This window comes from Cupressus sempervirens, chromosome 2 (genome assembly GCF_028749045.1).
Source record: "Cupressus sempervirens isolate cs-2001-9-10 chromosome 2, ASM2874904v1, whole genome shotgun sequence".
Classification (NCBI taxonomy): domain Eukaryota; kingdom Viridiplantae; phylum Streptophyta; class Pinopsida; order Cupressales; family Cupressaceae; genus Cupressus; species Cupressus sempervirens.
This window is the reverse complement of record NC_143119.1, coordinates 402,352,026-402,371,844: the sequence shown is the minus strand read 5'-3', so window position 1 is coordinate 402,371,844 and position 19,819 is coordinate 402,352,026. Positions and strand designations below refer to the sequence as shown.

General features: G+C 35.2%; 1 protein-coding gene across 2 annotated transcripts in view; it reads left to right on the top strand.

Moving 5' to 3' along the window:
• Window positions 1-15,082: 15,082 nt before the first annotated feature.
• The window catches only part of ROS3 (RNA-binding (RRM/RBD/RNP motifs) family protein), a 91,355-nt gene continuing 86,618 nt past the window's right edge, over window positions 15,083-19,819 (top strand). The window contains exon 1 of one of the 2 annotated variants that reach the window (XM_089813905.1): window positions 15,083-15,677. In XM_089813905.1, the coding sequence (XP_089670031.1) occupies window positions 15,465-15,677 (213 nt within the window). In that variant the 5' untranslated portion in view covers window positions 15,083-15,464. The remainder of the gene's footprint in view (window positions 15,678-19,819) is intronic. The other variant, XM_089813906.1, reaches the window with a different exon arrangement.

Sequence of the window (19,819 nt, the reverse complement as noted above, 5' to 3'; positions counted from 1 at the left end):
AACTATCATTGTCTTTAGCTTGGACCAAGGTTGGTGTTCAAACCATGTTCATTTTCTTTCTTTTAGTGGTGTATCTGCAAGCATGGAGTATTTGGTATGGGATCTTGCATTGTATTGTGAATCTTTGGATGGTATATTTTGGTATTGTGTTGTGGTGGTTTGAATGTGCATTATGTTTCATGAAATTTTTTGGTTTTTCTTTCTTGAATCTCCTTGTTTTGGAATTGAATGTCAAGTGTTGTTATGGTTGTGAGGGCTTCACTCACCCTTTGGGAAGGGAAGAGAAGTCCAGGGTGAAGGGCTTATTTGGGCTTGAAATATAGTTGAGAACCTTGGAGTATGGACTCCATTGTATGCCATATTCATTCATACCTTGCTTTGGGGATGATAAGGTAAAAATGGTGTAGAAAGGAAGTTGATGGAGTATGGGCTTCAAGGAAGCTATAGCTATCGGAAGTATGTTTGAAGGATGTTGGTGGAAGCCCTAAAAGGGCATGGAATTTGTTGATTTGTGAAAATCCCTGAAAGGGCATGAAAAATTGTTTATTGTAGCTATGGTATGATATGGCAAGTCTCCTTCTTGAAAGCGCACCTTCACCCTATGTTCAAGGTTCCATTGGTGAACCTTTGTGAAATATTCTTGGGATAGGATTGTTCAAGTTTGTAATGTGATGTTCATGCAGTTGTAAGATTGGAATGAAACCCGGTTTGGATCTTATTTCCAATGCTCGGTGGGTGGCTTCATAGAGGCCTAGGATGGCGGGTGAGCCTCCATGGTTCCTAGTTTGTGTGTGTGTGCAGGTTTTGTGAAGATGAACTCCTTGCAGATATTAGGGTTTCACCCTTGACAATGTTGAAAGACCAAGTGTGTAGAAGGACCAATCTTCCCATGTTATCACAAAATGTGTGTGATGTTAAGTCTCATTTTGTTTCAATGTGATGTAAAGTGAAATTTCAATATTAATGCATATTGTTGGAATTGTGTAAGGAAGGATTGAGGAATTGTATATAGTTCATTTGTAAGGAAATCTTCATTGTGAGTCTCACATTATGTAATCTAATGTATAATGGAGAAGTTTGTAATGAGACTTTCCCTCTTATGTTGAGTGTAAATTACTTGTTAGAAATATTCCATAGTTGATGTATGGAAGATTCAATTCAAAACATAGATGGTTGACTTGTAAAATCATATGTTATGAAATGGAAGAAAATTGTCATATTTTGATAGTCCATTCTATGTGTTACAAAATTCATAATTATTGTTGCATGTAAAATTGTAGAATATGCCTCATAAAGTTTAGAATTCAATAAGTCAATCAACTTCCATAGAACTCACAAGAAGTTACATTAATTAGCATGTTAAGATTGACATTAAACTCAATACCTAAAAAAATCTCATGTCACTAATCACTTTAGCAAGGAAAAGGGATGGGTAGAAATCATAGTATAAGACTTAACAAAATAAATTGGCCTGTATGTGCATAAATTACTCTTTGGATTTTGTATGGGGGAGACAAATAAGTTTTCCCCCCTATTACAATCTAATATTTTAATCCAAGGAATATTCTTTGGAATCTCCCAAAAAGGTTTCATGAAGGTCAACCCCCCTAACCAGGGAAACAAAATAATAATAATGATAAACTTAAGCTAACCCATATGTACCATAGGTCAATGATGGGATAGGATGATAGAAAAAAAAAAAAAAAGGGTAAAGAAAAAAAGAAAATAATATTTAAAACAAACACACATTGTATGGGCACCATTCCTTTGTGAATAAGTGAATACAAACATATGCCTAGACAAAGACAAGGTGGTCCCCATCCTGTTGGAGCTCCATGTCCCTTTACCTATGGTTTGGCACATGAAAAAGAGGGACAATGATCACATATGCCAAGGTAGGAAGTGTTCCCTAAGTGCCCACCTTGGTCAATTAAGAGAAATGGCACCCACCTAGGAAGAAGCACCTTGGGATTGACTGCTGACAAAACCTTTTTGTTTATACCTTGTCTTATTCCCTACCTTGCTTTATTCTGACATAAGTCAGAGAGTAGTGTTCAGCGCCCCACTTTGGGAGAAGTGTTATGGCGCCTTGAGGAAAGGGGAGTTTTCAAGTTGTTTTGGAATTCATCTTCCTAGGCACCTTAGAAAAGTGAATTAGGATGTGACACATAAGAGCTAGCGCCTAATTTGAGGGAAGGAAAATTATGACATGTTATGGGGACAATATAAATGTCTTGAAAAAGGTAATGTCTTAGATGGTTTAAGGAAAGAGTAGATGGAAAGTTAGGATAGGTGGTAGGAATAGTGGTAAGGGGAAGATGTGAGTCCTCTTAATACTTAATAAGGTAAACAATAATGTGGGGTCTAGGATTAGTTAGAGAGAGGAGTAATTTAGCTATGTCAACATATAAAATAGAATGGTAGTCTTAGGTATTAAGGATTCATATTGTAGTTTAAACATAGTATTAACTAGAGAGGAAGTTGGGATTATAGTTAAGTTTAGTGATAATAAATTGGTGGTTAAGGCTACTATTAATTCAAATGGTAGTTAGAAAGTATAATGGTATGGTTAAATTAAGTAGATAAATGCAGGTGTTAGTGGAGTGTTAGGATTATTATTATTGGGGTGATAGACCTTAATAAACAAATGATAGGTTATAATTAATTATGAATAGTTAATTTTAAAAAAAAAGTAATAATAATAAATAAATGAATAATTAAAAGTGTAGTATATATAACAATTATTTTGGTAACAAATACTTAAATACATATTTTATTTAATGTCCCTAGTACATACATGCATTTAATATATGAAAGGATATTAGTCACAAGGGACACATTAAGTGGTATGCAGATCTTTAGTAATGATAAGATTAGTGGAGACTATAGAAAATTATATATTAAATAAAAATACGATTCAAATTATTATGTAAGTTCTTTATTTATCTTTATTTAATCATCACTTAATTAATAAGAAAGTGGTAAGGTCGTATGTAAGGAGTAAATTAGAGATCAATCTCGTAATTAAACTTTTATTTGAAGCCCTTATGTTTTCCTTAATTATTTGACCCATTAATTGATAGTTAGGATACAGGTTGGACGTACCAACCTTTGTAAAATTTGATGTGGGTGTCAATTAACACTAGTTAGTGATAACCAATAACAGGATCTTAGAGAATATTTTAAAAAAAGAAAAAAAAGTACATGTATAATTATGCAGTCAATAGTCAAGTCAATGATATAGGAGCAAATAGGAACTTAATGTAATAACAACGTCCAAGAACTCCACCAAATTTGGCATAACTAAATAATAGAGAACAAGAATAATAAAACATTGTTGATGATTAACCTTGTAGTCTAGTTAGTAGAATTGAACTAGTAAGCCATCAATATGATCGAATTAGTAACATTCTAGCACTGTCGAGTAATCGTGTTTTGTTATATCTAGCCACTTCATCGTTCGATAGAACATTTCAAACAAGTGTAGATCTATACATATTATCTTTAGTTCACCTTTCAAAAAAAATTATTGTTGGTTGCATTTTATCATGTTAAATTTAGGGCATGACAAAAGGGAGAGGATATAGAATATACAAAATGAGAAAATATTACTAATAATAGGAGTTGTTGAATAATGAATGAACTATATCCCAAGGGGGAGTATATGGAGATCATGAATGCAGTTACATGTTGCCAATATAAAGAATCCGATGAAGTCAAATATTAGAGGATATTTTGTTTCATAACATGATAAGGCATTTTCATCAATGCCAAAGGGGGAGATTATTAGCCCCAGTTAATAATGTTGAAGATAAGAGAGATAATGCATGTGAAAAAGGCATATCAATTGTTATGTTGGCATTGATGTCACGATAGTATAGGTAAGACATTATGCTAATTTAGTAAAGTGCTAAATCATCTAAAGGATGTAGTGTTGATTGATAAAGAAGATTTGTAACGGTAATGATGAAGGAGGAAATGGGATAAAGTGTTGATGAGTATGTGGATTTCAATGGGAACTTGATGACTTTGACAATATAATTTTGATTTGATTGCTTTGGAAGATTTGATTAAGTGTTGAGATCATGTATAAGCAAGATACTTTGGTTGACAAATAAAGGAAATAAATTATGAAGTGAGAAGACAAAGAAACTATAAGTTGCACCGAGCTAGATAAATGAGGTCGGTAAATGAAGGACTAATAGTCATCAAGCATTTCAATAGTCATTGAGTGCAAGTTAAGTAAGCAAAGGATGAACAATAATAACAAAGGATGAACAATATTAACTAAGAAAATCTAGTGTTAACCGACCTCAGTATTGAGCAAGCAAGTATAGTTTTCACCAAGCAAGGGAAAGATGAACAATTTATGTAAGAATCAATTTGAGGTTGATATTTGATGAAAATATGGATTGATCAAGAAGTTTTCAAGATAAGGACAAATTTTTTTATGAGATCTATGATTGGAAAAATTCAAAGAAGATCTAATGAAAGATATTAATGATCAAGAATAGGAGTACAATGTTCAAGATCAACACGTGATACCCGAGTGTCTAGATTCGATAAGCCTAAGCTGGGAAATGATCATATGATTATGATTAGGTGACAAAACATTGGAGAATATAATGAAGTAGCAAAAATATATCTATTTAAGGGATGAATGAGATGTTCATTGTTGTTTATCAAGCAATTATTGAAATTGATAGCCAAGGAGTCACCGAGAAGAATTGTATTGCGAGATCAAGCAAGTGAAGTGCAAAGTTGATGTGTAAGTTAGTGGATCATTCAAAAGGAAGAAAGAGGAAGAACATAAGAGGAAAGATGATAAAAATGGAGATATGAAACAATGAAGGTAGTTTCATTATTTGTCAAATCATTTCATTGTTACTGTTTAACAATTTTTGCAGAAAATATCTTAACCTAGTCGACTTAACAGTCTTATTTGTAAATACAATTTAAGGTGACATTCCATTAAATGTTTGTAATCCCTTTAGAGAAGTCTAATAAATTAAGGAGTGATAAGGTCTAGATGAGATTTGGTGTAAATCCCCTAGCAGGGTCACTTTTAACAATGTGCATGTAACCTTTAACTAGGTTGGCTCCTAACAAAGCTCACTTTAGAAGAGTGAATTTTGGGTTGTCGATTCCTAGGTAGTTTTTTCCTTTATAGGGTTTTCATGCTAAAAATCATTGTGTCAAAATGTGTGGAAAAATTTGTTGCATGTTATTTCATGTTTCACTATTTATTGCTACAATCGGTATACACAGATAATCACTCTATTACTTTGTACACATGCTAACAATTTACTGGTAAAGATAAAGTTGGAGATTATTGTGAAGTTTTCATTTGTTACAAAGTTTCAAGGTTCTTCCTTCATTCCTCTCAAATGCACCTCACCATAAACCTACAGACCATATCCACATTTCCAAGTTCTAGTCCCCATGTATAGAATAGAGAGGCGATGTGTGTATTGATGCATAATTTTGAGTTGCTCGCACATGTGTGAGAAAACACTCAGGGGATTTCTTGGATTTTGAGTTGATCACACATGTGAGAGCAAACACTTAGGGACTAAAAGGTGTTTACGAGGGTGTTTAGGATAATTAAGTGGGATTGACTAGTGGGTAGACTTAAAAGGATGAGAGTGATGGGTGGTAGGCTAGGTCTTAGGTGGGATTAGGATTAAATTAAATATGATTTAACTTGATCATAGAATTATAGAATTTAATAAGTGGAGGGAAAAAAAATAAATTGGAATTTATTTAAAAGGGGAATTATGGAGCACTATGTATTAAATAAATTTAACACATTAGAGGAGAGTATAATGTTAAGAAAAATATTAAATAAATTAATATAGTGTTTGGGATAATTTTAAGTGGCTACATTTTGTCCCTCTTTGATGTAGTGTTAGGACGACATTGCATCAAAGAAAAGAAAATACAGGTTGCCCCAGAGAGGAGAGGAGTCCTAGGAGTTGTGCTATAATGACAACAAGGGAGGAGGGTGCCCCCTTGAGGAAATGGGGTGAAAGAGGAATATATTTTGCCCCATTTTCTTGAAAATAGACAAGGGAAGGAAAATGGCTTAAAAGAAGGCCTTGCATGACTTGTTGGTAAGATTGAAATGAAGCAACATGAATTGGATAATGATTAATCTAAATGCATCCTAACTACATGTATTCATGGGATTCAATTGTGTTCATATGGGAGAGCACACCCTAGTTTGATTTTGCAAAAGGATTCATACACACAATGCCATACCAAGAAATTGTTCCGAAGCATGCTATTATGGATTCCTCTTCTCCTCTAGATCCAAAAAATTCCCCATCACATAATTCCCTTATCCCTCAAAATCTATTTATCCTTGTTAATCCATCTCATGATCCAATCATTCATTCCATTCCACCACATGATGTTCTTATAAGTCAAGATCAAAGTATCCCTTCGTTTTCATTTCATGATCCCAATCCATCTCAAGATCCTATTATCCCTCATAATCCCCCTCATGATCCTAATCCTCCACATAACCCTATCACACCTATCTAATCCACACATGGACCCCATATACATGGACTCACATCTTGTATTGAAAATGATAAGTATCCCATTGAAGAAATAATGTCTCAAGATGTTGGTACACCTTCAACTCCTTCCAAATCCAAAATTCCTCCATCCAAACCTAAATGTTCCCATCATCCATATTCCAAGTCCACTTTGGGCCCTTATATCCATATTCTCATTCCTTCCTCATTTCCATCCATTTTGGGTCCTTATGTTCCAAAGACAAACCCTTCATCCCTTCCATCCATTTTGGGTCCTTACATACATCCATCCACCATATCCAATTCTTCTACTTCATCCCCTCATGCTCCTAATAAAGATCAATAAAGGCACACATCCTTGAATTCCTTTCATTGTTCACCCTCCATAGTTTCATCCACCATCTCTCCATACCATTTATTTTCATGCACCCATAACATGGCCAATGGAAGAAAATTGGATGCCAAAGATAAAGTGAATAAAGCCAAATGTTCACAAAAATCCAAGGATCAACATGTCACCTCTAAAATACACATGTAAGAAAAGAAAACTGTGAACCAAAAGAAAGAAGAAATCAGAAGGCCACAAAGGCTGAAAATAAAACATTAAAAAATTATGTAGATTCCAAAGCTACTTAATAAAGCAATGAATCTGAAAGAAAAAATCAAAATAGCATCCAATTTTGCTAATCCAAAGGCTTCCTTCATTGAGAAATCCTCAAAACTTCCATTTACCAACTCTATTTTGGGTCCTTATGTCCCAAAATCCATCATCTCCTTCATCCATTTTGGGTCCCTATATCCCAAAGTTTAAACTTTCTCCTACATATCCTCCAAAATTTTCTGCTTTCCAACACTCTTCAATGTGTGTGTCAATAACGATCTTTCCACCTCCTTCATCCACTCATTCACAAGTCTTCCAACCTAGCATCCATCAGCCATGTCTTCCTCTCAGCCACTTCACCCCCTTAATTTAAACTTTTTCATAAGTCATTGTCCTCCATTTCCCAACCCATTTCATCCTTCTTTTCACTATCCTACCAACATCTATGAGAAAATAGTAAAATTCCTTGAAAATATCAAAGAAAAAGACATAAGAAGAAATATCAAGGGATACCATCAATGTAAATAGATGCTCAAGTCCTCCCTCCATTTCCCTATCATGTATCCACCATCTTTTGAATTTATATATCCAGCCATTCACTTATCCTTCTACTTTCACTCTACATTGGGGGCAATCCCCATCCATACCACATTGTCTTACATATCTTCCATACTTCCATCTACCATTCATCATCCATTTTCATCTTTGATCTTGACTATCATTTTCCTTTCATGCATCCATATGCACCTACCATATCCCTTGCACATTATCTGCATACTATCCTACACACTCCCACCATCCATTCACATATTTGATCTTGACATCCTATCAATATCTTACATCCCATAGTCCTTGGCACTTTCCTTCCCTCTATCCTCCATCCATAGTCCTACATACTCTCATCCTCCTTTTATATGCCCTTGATCTTGATTATCCCATGCATTTCCTTTGTTTTGTATTCATACCATCCCCCTTATGTCTTATATTCATATCTCTTCCACTTTCACACCTTTTCTTGAGATCGAAACTAGAGGAACCAAAATAACAAAAAAAAAGGTAATAATATCCATATATGCTTTGGAAACAATACACAAGCCTTCATTTCCTCCATGTATCCCTACACCATATTTACATTGCCATGCATCCTTTCCCACCATATTTCCTTCCATATTCCTACCCTTGGTATGGGGCATTTTAACTCCTTTGAAACATGGTCCTTGGCTCCCAATTGTTCGATTCCATATCCTTTGGTCCCCCACATTCTTTCACCTTTCATTTCATCCATTTGCCATTCCTTGGTTCTCCCTTGTCATTGGTTCTAATCTATTCCACTTTCCATCAATTTTTACTTCCACTTTCCATCAATTTTTACTTCTTCCAATTCAATTCAATCAACTCATTTATCTTGTAATCTAATCAAATTCCCTTCTTCCAATCATTTCATGCAAATTAATTCCCATCCCATCTAAATATCTTTTTATTCTAACCCAATCTTATCAACCTCATTCAAATCATTCAATCAAGTTCTTCCATCATATGATCACATCTTGTCCAAATTCTTCAATTCATCATCTCTTCTCATACAACTAAGCTTCAACCCATCAAATCGGGCTTATCAAAATAGTGATTGTAAATAAAACTTACACACATTCACGCTGAGACTAAATAATTTGAGAACCTTATTCCTTTCACACAATTTTCGGCAAATAATCACAAACATTTCAATATAATTCAATCAAACAATCAATATTTGCCTTACAGGATGTATCCTTGCTACATAGGCTTAATAGATTCACCATCAGAATAAAGTTCATGGCAAGAATTGTGGAATGAATGACTACTTGGTCATAAGATCTTTTGTTGATTTTATCTTTGTGTGTCAATGATAGCCTCCCCAAGCGTACCTCGATCTTCAATATATTGGTATCATTTGAATGACTTAAGCTGATTACATTGGTCATTTTGGAATATGATATATTTTCATGATTCTTTAGCACATCTCTGTTGGTTTTCGAGTTATGGTTATGCATTGCTCACTGGGGGCAATGAGTTAGAACACTTTCCACCAAGATCCCTATCAAGACTTTGGGTGTGCTCAAACCTCTCTAGTGCATATATGTCATTTGTTTCCTCATGAATATGAAAATCTACATCTATGTTCCTAAAGTCTCTACTATGTTTGAGTCTAGTCCATGCAAAGGAACCTTGTCATCTATGCTATTATAGCATTTGGTGCATAACTCCTGTGAAATCAAACTAGGGTTTGCTCTCCTATATGAACACAACTGAATCCCATGCACACATGTAGTTAGAATGCATTTAGATTAATAATTATCCAATTCACCTTACTTCATTCCAATCTTACCAGCAAGTCATGCAAGGCCTTCTTTTGAGCCTTTTTTCCTTCCTATGTCTATTTTTGAGAAAATGGGACAAAATATATTTCTCTTCCACCCCATTTCCTTAAGGGGGCACCCTCCTCCCTTGTCATCATCACAACACAAATCTTAGGACTCCTCTCCTCTCTGGTGCAACCTATATTTTCTTTTCTTTGATGCAATGTCATCCCAACACTACATCAAAGAGGGGCAAAATGTAGAAACTTAAAATCATCCCAAACAATATTAGTTTATTTAATATTTCCCTTGACATTATAATTGATTATTTATTAATTAGTTATATTTGTCATATTCTTCTACTTATTTAATTAAATAGGTTCAATTCCCTAATGTATTTAAATTAGTTTATAATACTCTCCTCTAAAGCGTTAAATTTATTTAATACATAGTGCTCCATAATTCCCCTTTTAAATAAATTCCAATTTATTTAATTTCCCTCCACTTTATTAAATTCTATAATTCTATGATTAAGTTAAATCATATTTAATTTAATCCTAATCTCACCTAAGACCTAGTGTACTGCCCATCACTCTCATCCTTCTAAGTGTACCCACTGGTTAATCCCACTTAATTATCCTAAATACCCGCTTAAACACCTTTTAGTCCCCAAGTGTTTGCTCATACATGTGTGAGTAACTCAAAATCCAAGAAAGCCCCCCTTTAATTAATTTATCCAAAAAGCCTCTTGCACTCTTACACACTTGTCCCCCTTTCCTTTTTTCAAGGTTGCTCACACGTGTGAGAAAACCTTGAGCCATCTCTATCATTAAAAAGGCTTATGTTGACCTTTGCATGTGTTGTCTCCTTAGCCCATGTGTCTCCCTTTTGGCACCTATGTGGATGCCACAAAGATGCCACCTCCCCAAATCCTCTCTCAAACCTATAAATAGAGCCCTTGTCTCAAGTATTCATCATCTCCCTCATTTGCATTGTTATCATGCTAGTATAGTTCTAGAGCTCTTAGTGATTTCATACATTATTGCTAACTCTTTGGTAGTTGTTAGATTTCATTTCTTGCATTGATAACTTAGTTTATTTTCTTGCATCCATATTCATCATCCTTGAATGCTTTGAGCATGGTTGTATCCATAACCATTGTTTGAAGCATTCTTTTCACATCTAGTTAGTTTCATACATCTTGCATTTCATTTTCAATCATCATGGGATTCATTCAACCGTTATATTTGGGAGAGGACATCCACATCCCTCACTATTGAGTACACCAACAAGGCCTCTTGTGGGCGCTCTTGCTGAGCTACTCTGAGATTGCACGGGGACTCTTTCTTTTGGGTTGTATTAAGTTGTAAAACTCAAGTATAGACTTAGTTGTATTTGGATTTATTTTAAATCTTTGATATAACTAACGTTTTCTTGTTTACACGTGCTCTCAACAAGATAGGTTTTCTTGTATACACTCGCCTTTCTCCATTATTCTTCCAAAAGAAAATAGGGCCTCCTTGGCCATCTCAGAGGATTTTCTTTGCATCTCTTTGAATAACAACAAACCAACCACATCCTCCAATTTTAAAGTGGTTATTGTGCTTCCAATAGCCATAATCAGGTGATCCCATGAGTCTGACAAAGAACATAACAAAAACATGCATTTATCTTGTTCATCAATCTTATCACCAACATAATCTTTTGGAAAACTAGCATATTAAATGCATTCAAGTGATACGCAAGTGAACCTCCTTCCTCCATCCTCAGAGAATACAACTTCTTTGTCAAGAATTACTTATTTACCAAGTATTTACCCTGATAAATATCACCAAGCTTCTTCCAAAGATCAATTGTATTTCTCTCTTCACGGACATTTAGGAGCACTAAATCAACTAAAAATAATCTTTTCAAACCTTTGGCTTTTTGATCCATCATATCACAATCATCCTACAATGTAGTTTGAGATTTCATTAAAGAAACTAAATCCCATAGATCTCTATCTACAAGCATCTCCTCCATTTTGAGTTTTCACAACTTAAAATTGTTGTCGTTAAACTTATCCTTCCCTACTTTGTTGGATGTGCTTTCCATATCTAACCCACAATAAGATTATGAAAAACTCCTATGCAAAATTCCCATAGAAACTAGACTAACACAAAAAGCCCGTCTACCCAACAAAAATAACAAAATCGATCAGGCTCTGATACCAATTGGAAGGAAGCCAAAGTGTAAAAACACTTCCAAATGCTAAATCTATTAGGACAAATGATGCTGAAAATCCTTAGAAAACCTTAAACTATTGCAACCTAGATAAGCACATATGAAATTAGATTTAAGTAAATAAATTCACAACACAAGATTTATGGGGAAAACCCTTGCGGGAAAAAAGCCACCCTCCAAAAGCCAAACTCAATTGTATTATCAACAAAAATAATAGTTACAATAGAATCCTTGAGCCAATGCTCATCAAGAGAAATAACACCAATAGAGAATTCTAGAGAATATCAGGCACATAGACATTCCTTAGAAGATATCCAAACAACCATACCAAATGCACTCGGGGGCTACATATTTATAGAGCTCAATACAAGTGAAAAGAGCCCATTGTTTCCAAAACCATCTCTAACACCAAAGAGGCATGTGGTGTCAACTTGCTAAACCAATGACACATTGCATATAGAAACTTCCATAATAACTCAACCACAACAATCACCATTCCATATGCAACACCTACCTCACACCACTTGTCGATAGTGAAGTCCAACATAAATATAAAGTACCAAATATTAACTCTCCATGACTTGTCCACTGAACTAGTAACTACCATAATCATTACATAGATTCTGTTGGCATTATGATACATTTTTGTCATTAGTTACAACACTTATTGGATTCTGAATGCTTACCGAGCTCACACCGGAAACCAAGCTTTACCTAGAAGTCAGTGTTTACCGAGTAATCAAGGTGAACAAAGAAGTCAATGTTTACCGAGTAATCAAGGTGAACAAAGAAGTCAATGTTTACCGAGTAATCAAGGTGAACAAAGAAGTCAGTGTTTACCGAGTAATCAAGGTGAACAAAGAAGTCAGTGTTTACCGAGTGATCAAGGTGAACAAAGCAATCAGTGTTTACCGAGTGATCAAGGTGAACAAAGCAATCAGTGTTTACCGAGTGTTCAAGATAAAGAAAGGAATCAGTTTTGACCGAGTAAAGATGTACTAAGATGTAACCGAGAACTTCATGATAACCGAGCTCCTGAGGTTATCAAGGAAATTAATTTTTACCGAGCTCAGACGGATATCAAGGAAACTAACTATCATCGAGTCACAAGGTTCTATCAAGTATTTCCTTTGATCACTGAGCAACAGTTCAGATAGATGTATTCACCGAGTGACATCTCTTCTACCGAGTCTCCAGTGGTTACCGAGTTCAGAACTATTCGAAGTGTTTAGTATGAACCGTGCCTTCACTTCTACCGAGTGCATGACGATGCCGAGTAACGCAGTGGATGCCGAGTATCAAAAGGACACCGAGTCAGTTCAGTGAACCCGAGTTTTTACCTTGGGCCGACTTTGTATAGAGATTTGCACTTGTTGTTTTAGCCGACCTTGCATGTATTGTTTAGCCGACCTTGCATGTATTATTTATATGGATAGTATATATATGCAATGTATTGTATCATTCAAAAAACAGTAATGGCAAATGGTAATGAGTGGAAATGTGAAAGTGTGAATGTGTGAAAGTGCGAAAGAAATACATGCGTGCGAAAGTATGTGGGCTGAATTGTGAAGATATTCAGCAGGTCTAGTTTTGAAGCAGAAAAGTTTTATCTATCACATCAAGGTGAATCAGAGCATAGCGGATCTTATCAGCAATCAGTTGTAATCAGATCCACTGTTTCATTCTAACAGGTGAATCAGTTTTTGCAAATCCTCTAACAAGGTAGACTTAACAGTCTTTTGTAAATCTCCTAATAGAGTGCATACTTTATTGTATGTTTGGAAATCCTCTAACAAGGTGGATCTAGCAATCCTTTGTGCTCCTAACAGGGCAGATCACCAGAAGTGGTCATTGTAAGCCTTAACCGGCCAACTTCATACTGCAGTAACGAAGCTTGTGGGTTTCATCCCCACCCCAGTTTTACTTTCTATTTGGAAGGTTTCTGGGTCACCAAATCTGTGTGTTCAAGTGTTGCAAATGATTTTGTTTCATGCTTACAATAGGTTACTTGGATGAATGATGAATATATCAGTATACAGTTTTATTGTTTGAAATTTTAGAAGTTACTGATTCACCCCTCCCCTCTCAGTAACTTGTCATATTTTGAATATTTCCAACAGATTCAACATAGCAACTTATGACACTAGCTCCTTAACTTAAAGACTTCTAAAATGGGCAAAAATAAATAAATAAATAAATAGCATGTGTGGACTCAAAGGTTGAGACACCTTTATCCTAACAAGTACAAGGATCTAAGATCTAAAATGGACAAGGCTGTGATTGTGCCCCGAGAAAATTTAGTGGAATGAATACCTCTTAGTCCCTAGGTCATAGCTAAAGGGGTTCATCCTGAAAGCGGACATCCATAAAAAATAAAAATAAAATAATAATGATTTATTACTTGGTATAAGAACCAAACTTTTGAATTTTATTGACATATATGTGATGAAGTTGGAATAACTAATAAAGAATGGTAGTATTATAGTGAGAAAAACATCTTCAAAAAGTGATACTAAAAGTGACTGATCTAGTTAAGCGACAATTGATATTAAGTGATAAGATGATGATAAGACTCATTTTAAAATCTTGATATTTAGATTAATAAACAAGAATAAAATATAATCATATACAATCACATTTGAAGTGAAATTTGAATATTAAATACAAAAATAAAAAATTTAAATTTTTAAAACTTTATATTAGATAGTGATATTGCTATCAGGATTTAATTGTGTGATTTTGAGTCAAACTCATTGACTTATGTTTCATGAGTAGTGATTCAACATGAATCCATCTCTCATGAGAATAAATGGAGCACTTAGCACTCATTGGGTCTAGGTGATGCTCACAAGGGTAAAGCATCGAGACTTCCCAAGATGTCACCCATCCTAGTACTACTCTAGCCTGAGCGCGCTTTACTATTGAGTTTCCTCCATGGTTAAACCCAAAGCTTGCAACCCCATTTGCAAAACCTTCACCAAGTGTTGTGCCTTATGAACCATTCATTAGAAAGCCCCTTAAGCTCATCAATTGATAAGTAGGAGATAATTTCCACAACAAGTCAAATTGTGATATTGCTATCATGATTTAACCGTGTGATTTTGTGTCAAACTCATTGACCCATGTTTCATGAGTAGTGATTGAACATGAATCCATCTATCATGAGAATAAATGGAACACTTAACACTCATTGGATCTAGGTGATGCTCACAAGGGTGAAGCAACGAGACTTCTCGGGAGGTCACCCATCCCAGTACTACTCCAACTTGAGTGCACTTAACTATTGAGTTTTCTCCATAATTAAACCCAAAGCTTATTAATAATGAATAAATTAGATTATTTTTTGGTATTATTAATGAATAAATGAAAAAAAGAAACTCAAGTCTGCAAGATCAAAGTAGGTCTAGGAAACTCCTAAATAGGACACACCCCATCATCGAGTCTACAAGATCGAAGTAGGTCTAGGAAACTCCTAAATAGGACACACCCCATAGTAGAATGCGAAGAACCTTAAACATTCTTTATAAAAAATCTACTTCTCAATTTGATGCGTGACTTTGTTCTCTGATTATGCGTCTTCAAGTAAAATGACACGGCGTAGATTTGATAAATACACTTTTAACCCGTTTTATGTATTTTTCTCGTCATGGGAAAGTCACATTAGTGATTAAACCCTGACATAGCAAGCAAACTTTCATGTGTTTAACTGATGTTTGCACAGAGGACAGAGAATTAAATAAAGAATCGAGAATGTAGATAACAATGAATAGAGAAGAAGGGGAGATGGGAGATTCAATGAGCAGAATCTTTATTGGGGGGTTGGGAGCTTCAGTTACAGGCGATGACCTGGAGAGGATCTTTTCTTCATTTGGTCGAATCAATGGCTTGGACATCATTCGAACAAACAATCGCAGCTTTGCTTACGTGAATCTTCAACCAGCCGACGAAAAGTCTCTCGCCAAACTATTCAGCTTGGTAAGCTTTGGAGAATGATTATTCTTTGTTTAAGTTCTTTTTTTATCTGCTTCCTCGATTTTCTGCGCCGTTTGGAAAGCAAAAATGTCTTTTCGCGAACCACTATTTGCAAAGCAGGGTAGAGAGTGTGAGCCTTCCTTTTGCTTGTCATTAATGCCTTCATTTTAATGAAAAATAGTAATTTGGATAAATGTAATGCGTCTGTTTTACTATACTAATCTCTTATGCCGAAGTTTTGTAAATTAAAGCAATAAGCTGGGATTGGATAGACCTGTATCATTTCAATTCTGGATAGTAGAACTAGGAAGCCGCACTGCTTGTAACCAAGGCAAGCTGGGTATTTGCTTCCTGACTACCTCATTAGATGCATAAATAGCCGCCACTGGGAGGGAGATTGTTTACTTACAATTAATGTCGCTAGATGCATAAATGATGCAGGGGCATCATGAGATTAGCAATTATTCAATGATCCAAGATTCTACATGCATTTCTCATAATTTATTTTAATTGTTGGGTTATGTCTTAGTTTTAAAATGATTGTTTTAATGATGTAATTAGGGGGACAAACATTAGTGCCGTTGATACAATAATAAGTTGTTTAGAAGTTAGGGTTAGTTGAGGAGCCGGTTATGGGAAGTTATTGGGTCTATTTAGTCTTTGCAAAGTTATATATGCAAGGCAATAAAATCTCTGATAGTAGGAGGGGTAGAGTAGGAGAATGGTATGGAGAATTGATGAAGAATAATGAGGCAATGTATTGGAGGATTGAACAATGAAAAGAAAGATTGAATTTTTCTTTAAAGAACTTGGGTTCTATAATTTCTTAGTTATGATTCTCTGTTTATAATTTAATTTCAAAAGAGCTTTATTTTTTGGATTGTTTGTGTTTGGAATTAATGGTGTTTTCCAATCAAGGTATCATGTTTTAATTTTATTTTGTGCTTATTCACCCTTCTGCTGTGCACTCCGCATCATATTGGTATTAGAGCACAACAAAAGGTCTGGGAAGAAGATCTAGGATTTGGCAGGTTGAAGGTCCCTTGTTGATGCTTGGGGTTGAACTATCCTCTAAGAGTGTTCCAAGGTGGTGGTTGGATATCTAACGAACCCTAGATTGGTTTGAGAAGATGGTTTTGACAAGGAGTGAAAGAGAAATTATTAAGGCATTGAAGGAGTACTTGTATGGTGATAAAAACGAGAGAGAAGAAAGAGAAAGAAAGAAGAAGGAAGAAGAAGCAAGAAAAAAAGAAATAGAATGGATGAGACAAGAGGAGTTGAGAAGCATGAGAAGGGTTTTGGAAGAACAAGAAGAAAAAAGTTATAAGAATCTTAGAAGAGAGTTAGATAAGAGTATTGCAAAGTGGGAGAGGATAGCATTGCTTTTGGAGCAAGCAGTAGATGAAGATGAAGTTGTTGATGAAGACAAGGATCAGGAAGCGGTACACATTCCATTGGAAGGGCACGGACAGTAGATGAATACTGGTGTAGAGAGTGAGAGTGAGAGTGAACAACGGGAGGTTGTTGTTGAACCTTGTGAGGAAAAGGTTCTTACAGATGAAGGAGAGTTGGTGACAGGTATTGTTGAAGAAATTATTTGCCCGGATGATGGAGATGTTGACACAATTGATCAGGAAGGAAAAGATGTAGAGCAAAAATTAGATGCTGAGGAGAGGACTATTGATGTAAAGGATGAAGTATTTTTTGTTGAATGTGATACTCTAGAGATGTATAAACAGAAAGAGGACCAGATTATGGATCAAGTTGATTGGTATTTTTATAGAGATGATATGATGATTCTGACTACTATATTTGTTCCAAAATTCCAAAAAGTTATCATTACACATGCCAAGAAGGGCATTCACCCTATAGATTGGAACCAGTATGTTATGGCAAGCGGCATCAATTCAGTCATCATTGTGATACCATACAATTGGAAAATCCGGAAGAAAGTCACAGCAATTCAAGGGGACTTGAATTTTTCTGTCCCCAGGAGTATGACATCATGAGATTAGCAATTATTCAATGATCCAAGATTCTATATGCATTTCTCATAATTTATTTTAATTGTTGGGTTATGTCTTAGTTTTAAAATGATTGTTTTAATGATGTAATTAGGGGGACAAACATTAGTGCCGTTGATACAATAATAAGTTGTTTAGAAGTTAGGGTTAGTTGAGGAGCCGGTTATGGGAAGTTATTGGGTCTATTTAGTCTTTGCAAAGTTATATATACAAGGCAATAAAATCTCTGATAGTAGGAGGGGTAAAGAAGGAGAATGGTATGGAGAATTGATGAAGAATAATGAGGCAATGTATTGGAGGATTGAACAATGAAAAGAAAGATTGAATTTTTCTTTAAAGAACTTGGGTTCTATAATTTCTTAGTTATGATTCTCTGTTTATAATTTTATTTCAAAAGAGCTTTATTTTTTGGACTGTTTGTGTTTGGAATTAATGGTGTTTTCCAATCAAGGTATCATGTTTTAATTTTATTTTGTGCTTATTCACCCTTCTGCTGTGCACTCCACATCGATAAATACCCCAAATTGCAATTAAATTTTTTTCCTAGCACCCATTTGGAATTTCCTTGATCGCTTTGATTTGTTGAAGACTTTGAACTATCCCATGTATAAGTTGGCCCAATGGGGCAACTTATAAGAAACAAATTCACGTCAATCTACAACTAGGATAAGTATACGCAAGGGAAGAATTATTCTGGAAGTAAAAGTTCAGGGATTTGTGGCTTCAAGAGGGTGATAGAAACAAAGTTTTTTCATGTGTCTATGAAGATGAAGAGAGTAAATAGTTTAATAACTCAAAATAAAAATAGTGCTGGGTAGCTTGCTTCAGATTTTGCTAAGGTTCAACATGAAGCCGTTGCTTTTTTCTCCTCTCTTTTTTCAGGCCCTGGAGTTGAAAATGATGATTTAGTTCTGAAAATACAAGACATACTTCAACATATTCCCACTCTGATCACAAATCAAGATAATTTAGAATTACTAAAACCATTTTCATTGGAGGAAGTTAGGAATGCAGTGTTTTCTATGCACCCAGACAAGGCTTCAGGGCGTAACAGGTTTCCAGCTCTCTTTTTCCAAAAATGCTGGATTTTCTTGGGTTCAGATGTTTGGAAGGTGCATGAGGAATCTAGAAAGCATGGTAATATGTCAAAGCAATTCAATACAACTCTTATTGTCTTAATCCATAGGCTGTCTAACCCATCATCCTTTGCTGATTTCAGACCAATTTCTTTGTGTATTACAATTGATAAGATTGTTACTAAGGCCATTTCTCTTAGATTGGCTCATTTTGTTCCGAAGATTATTTCCAAGCAACAAGGTGGCTTTGTTCCAGGGAGGGAGATGACTGAGGGTGCTCTGGTTGTACATGAAATTATTCATTCATTTGCCCCATGAGGAGGAAGCAATGATTGTTAAACTAGACATGATGAAGGCCTATGACATGATCAATTAGCACTTCTTGCATCAAGTGCTTCTTAAGTTTGGTTTTTCGAAACTATGGTGCAAATTCTTTCTTTTATATCAGGGGCCAAGTTTTCAGTTATTGTAAAGGGTAGTCCATCGAGTTTCTTGTCTTCCTCTCAAGGTGTGAGACAAGGTGATCCGTTATCTCCATATTCTTCAATCTCAAGTAGTGGTCACACATTGTTTATTTCTTGATGATAGAGTATGCTTTTGGGGGGGCTTCTGCTAGGGAAGCAGAGGTGATTAAGAAAGAACCTTAATTATATAGGGATGTTTCAGGCCAAAAAGTGAGTGATGCTAAGTCAAAAAGTGTTTCTCTTTCATTGTTCGTGGATGCTTTCAAATAAATTGGTTCCACCCTTGGCTTTAAGAAAGCTGGTTTACCCCTATAAATATATTGGAATTCCTTTGTTTTCAGGTGTTAACAAGGGCTGCTATTGGTCTTCCACTGTTTCTTCGTATTAGAATAGGATAGCCTTTTGGAAGAATAATTGGGTATTTGATGCAGATCTACACCTTTTTAAAACTTCTTTTGGGATTAAAACTCAAGAGGCTTCAACGATGGGTCCTTACACATCAATTAACGAACATTTACCAACTTAATCATCTAGGACAGAATATAAACTTTCCAAAGAATCATTAATAACTTTCACAAATG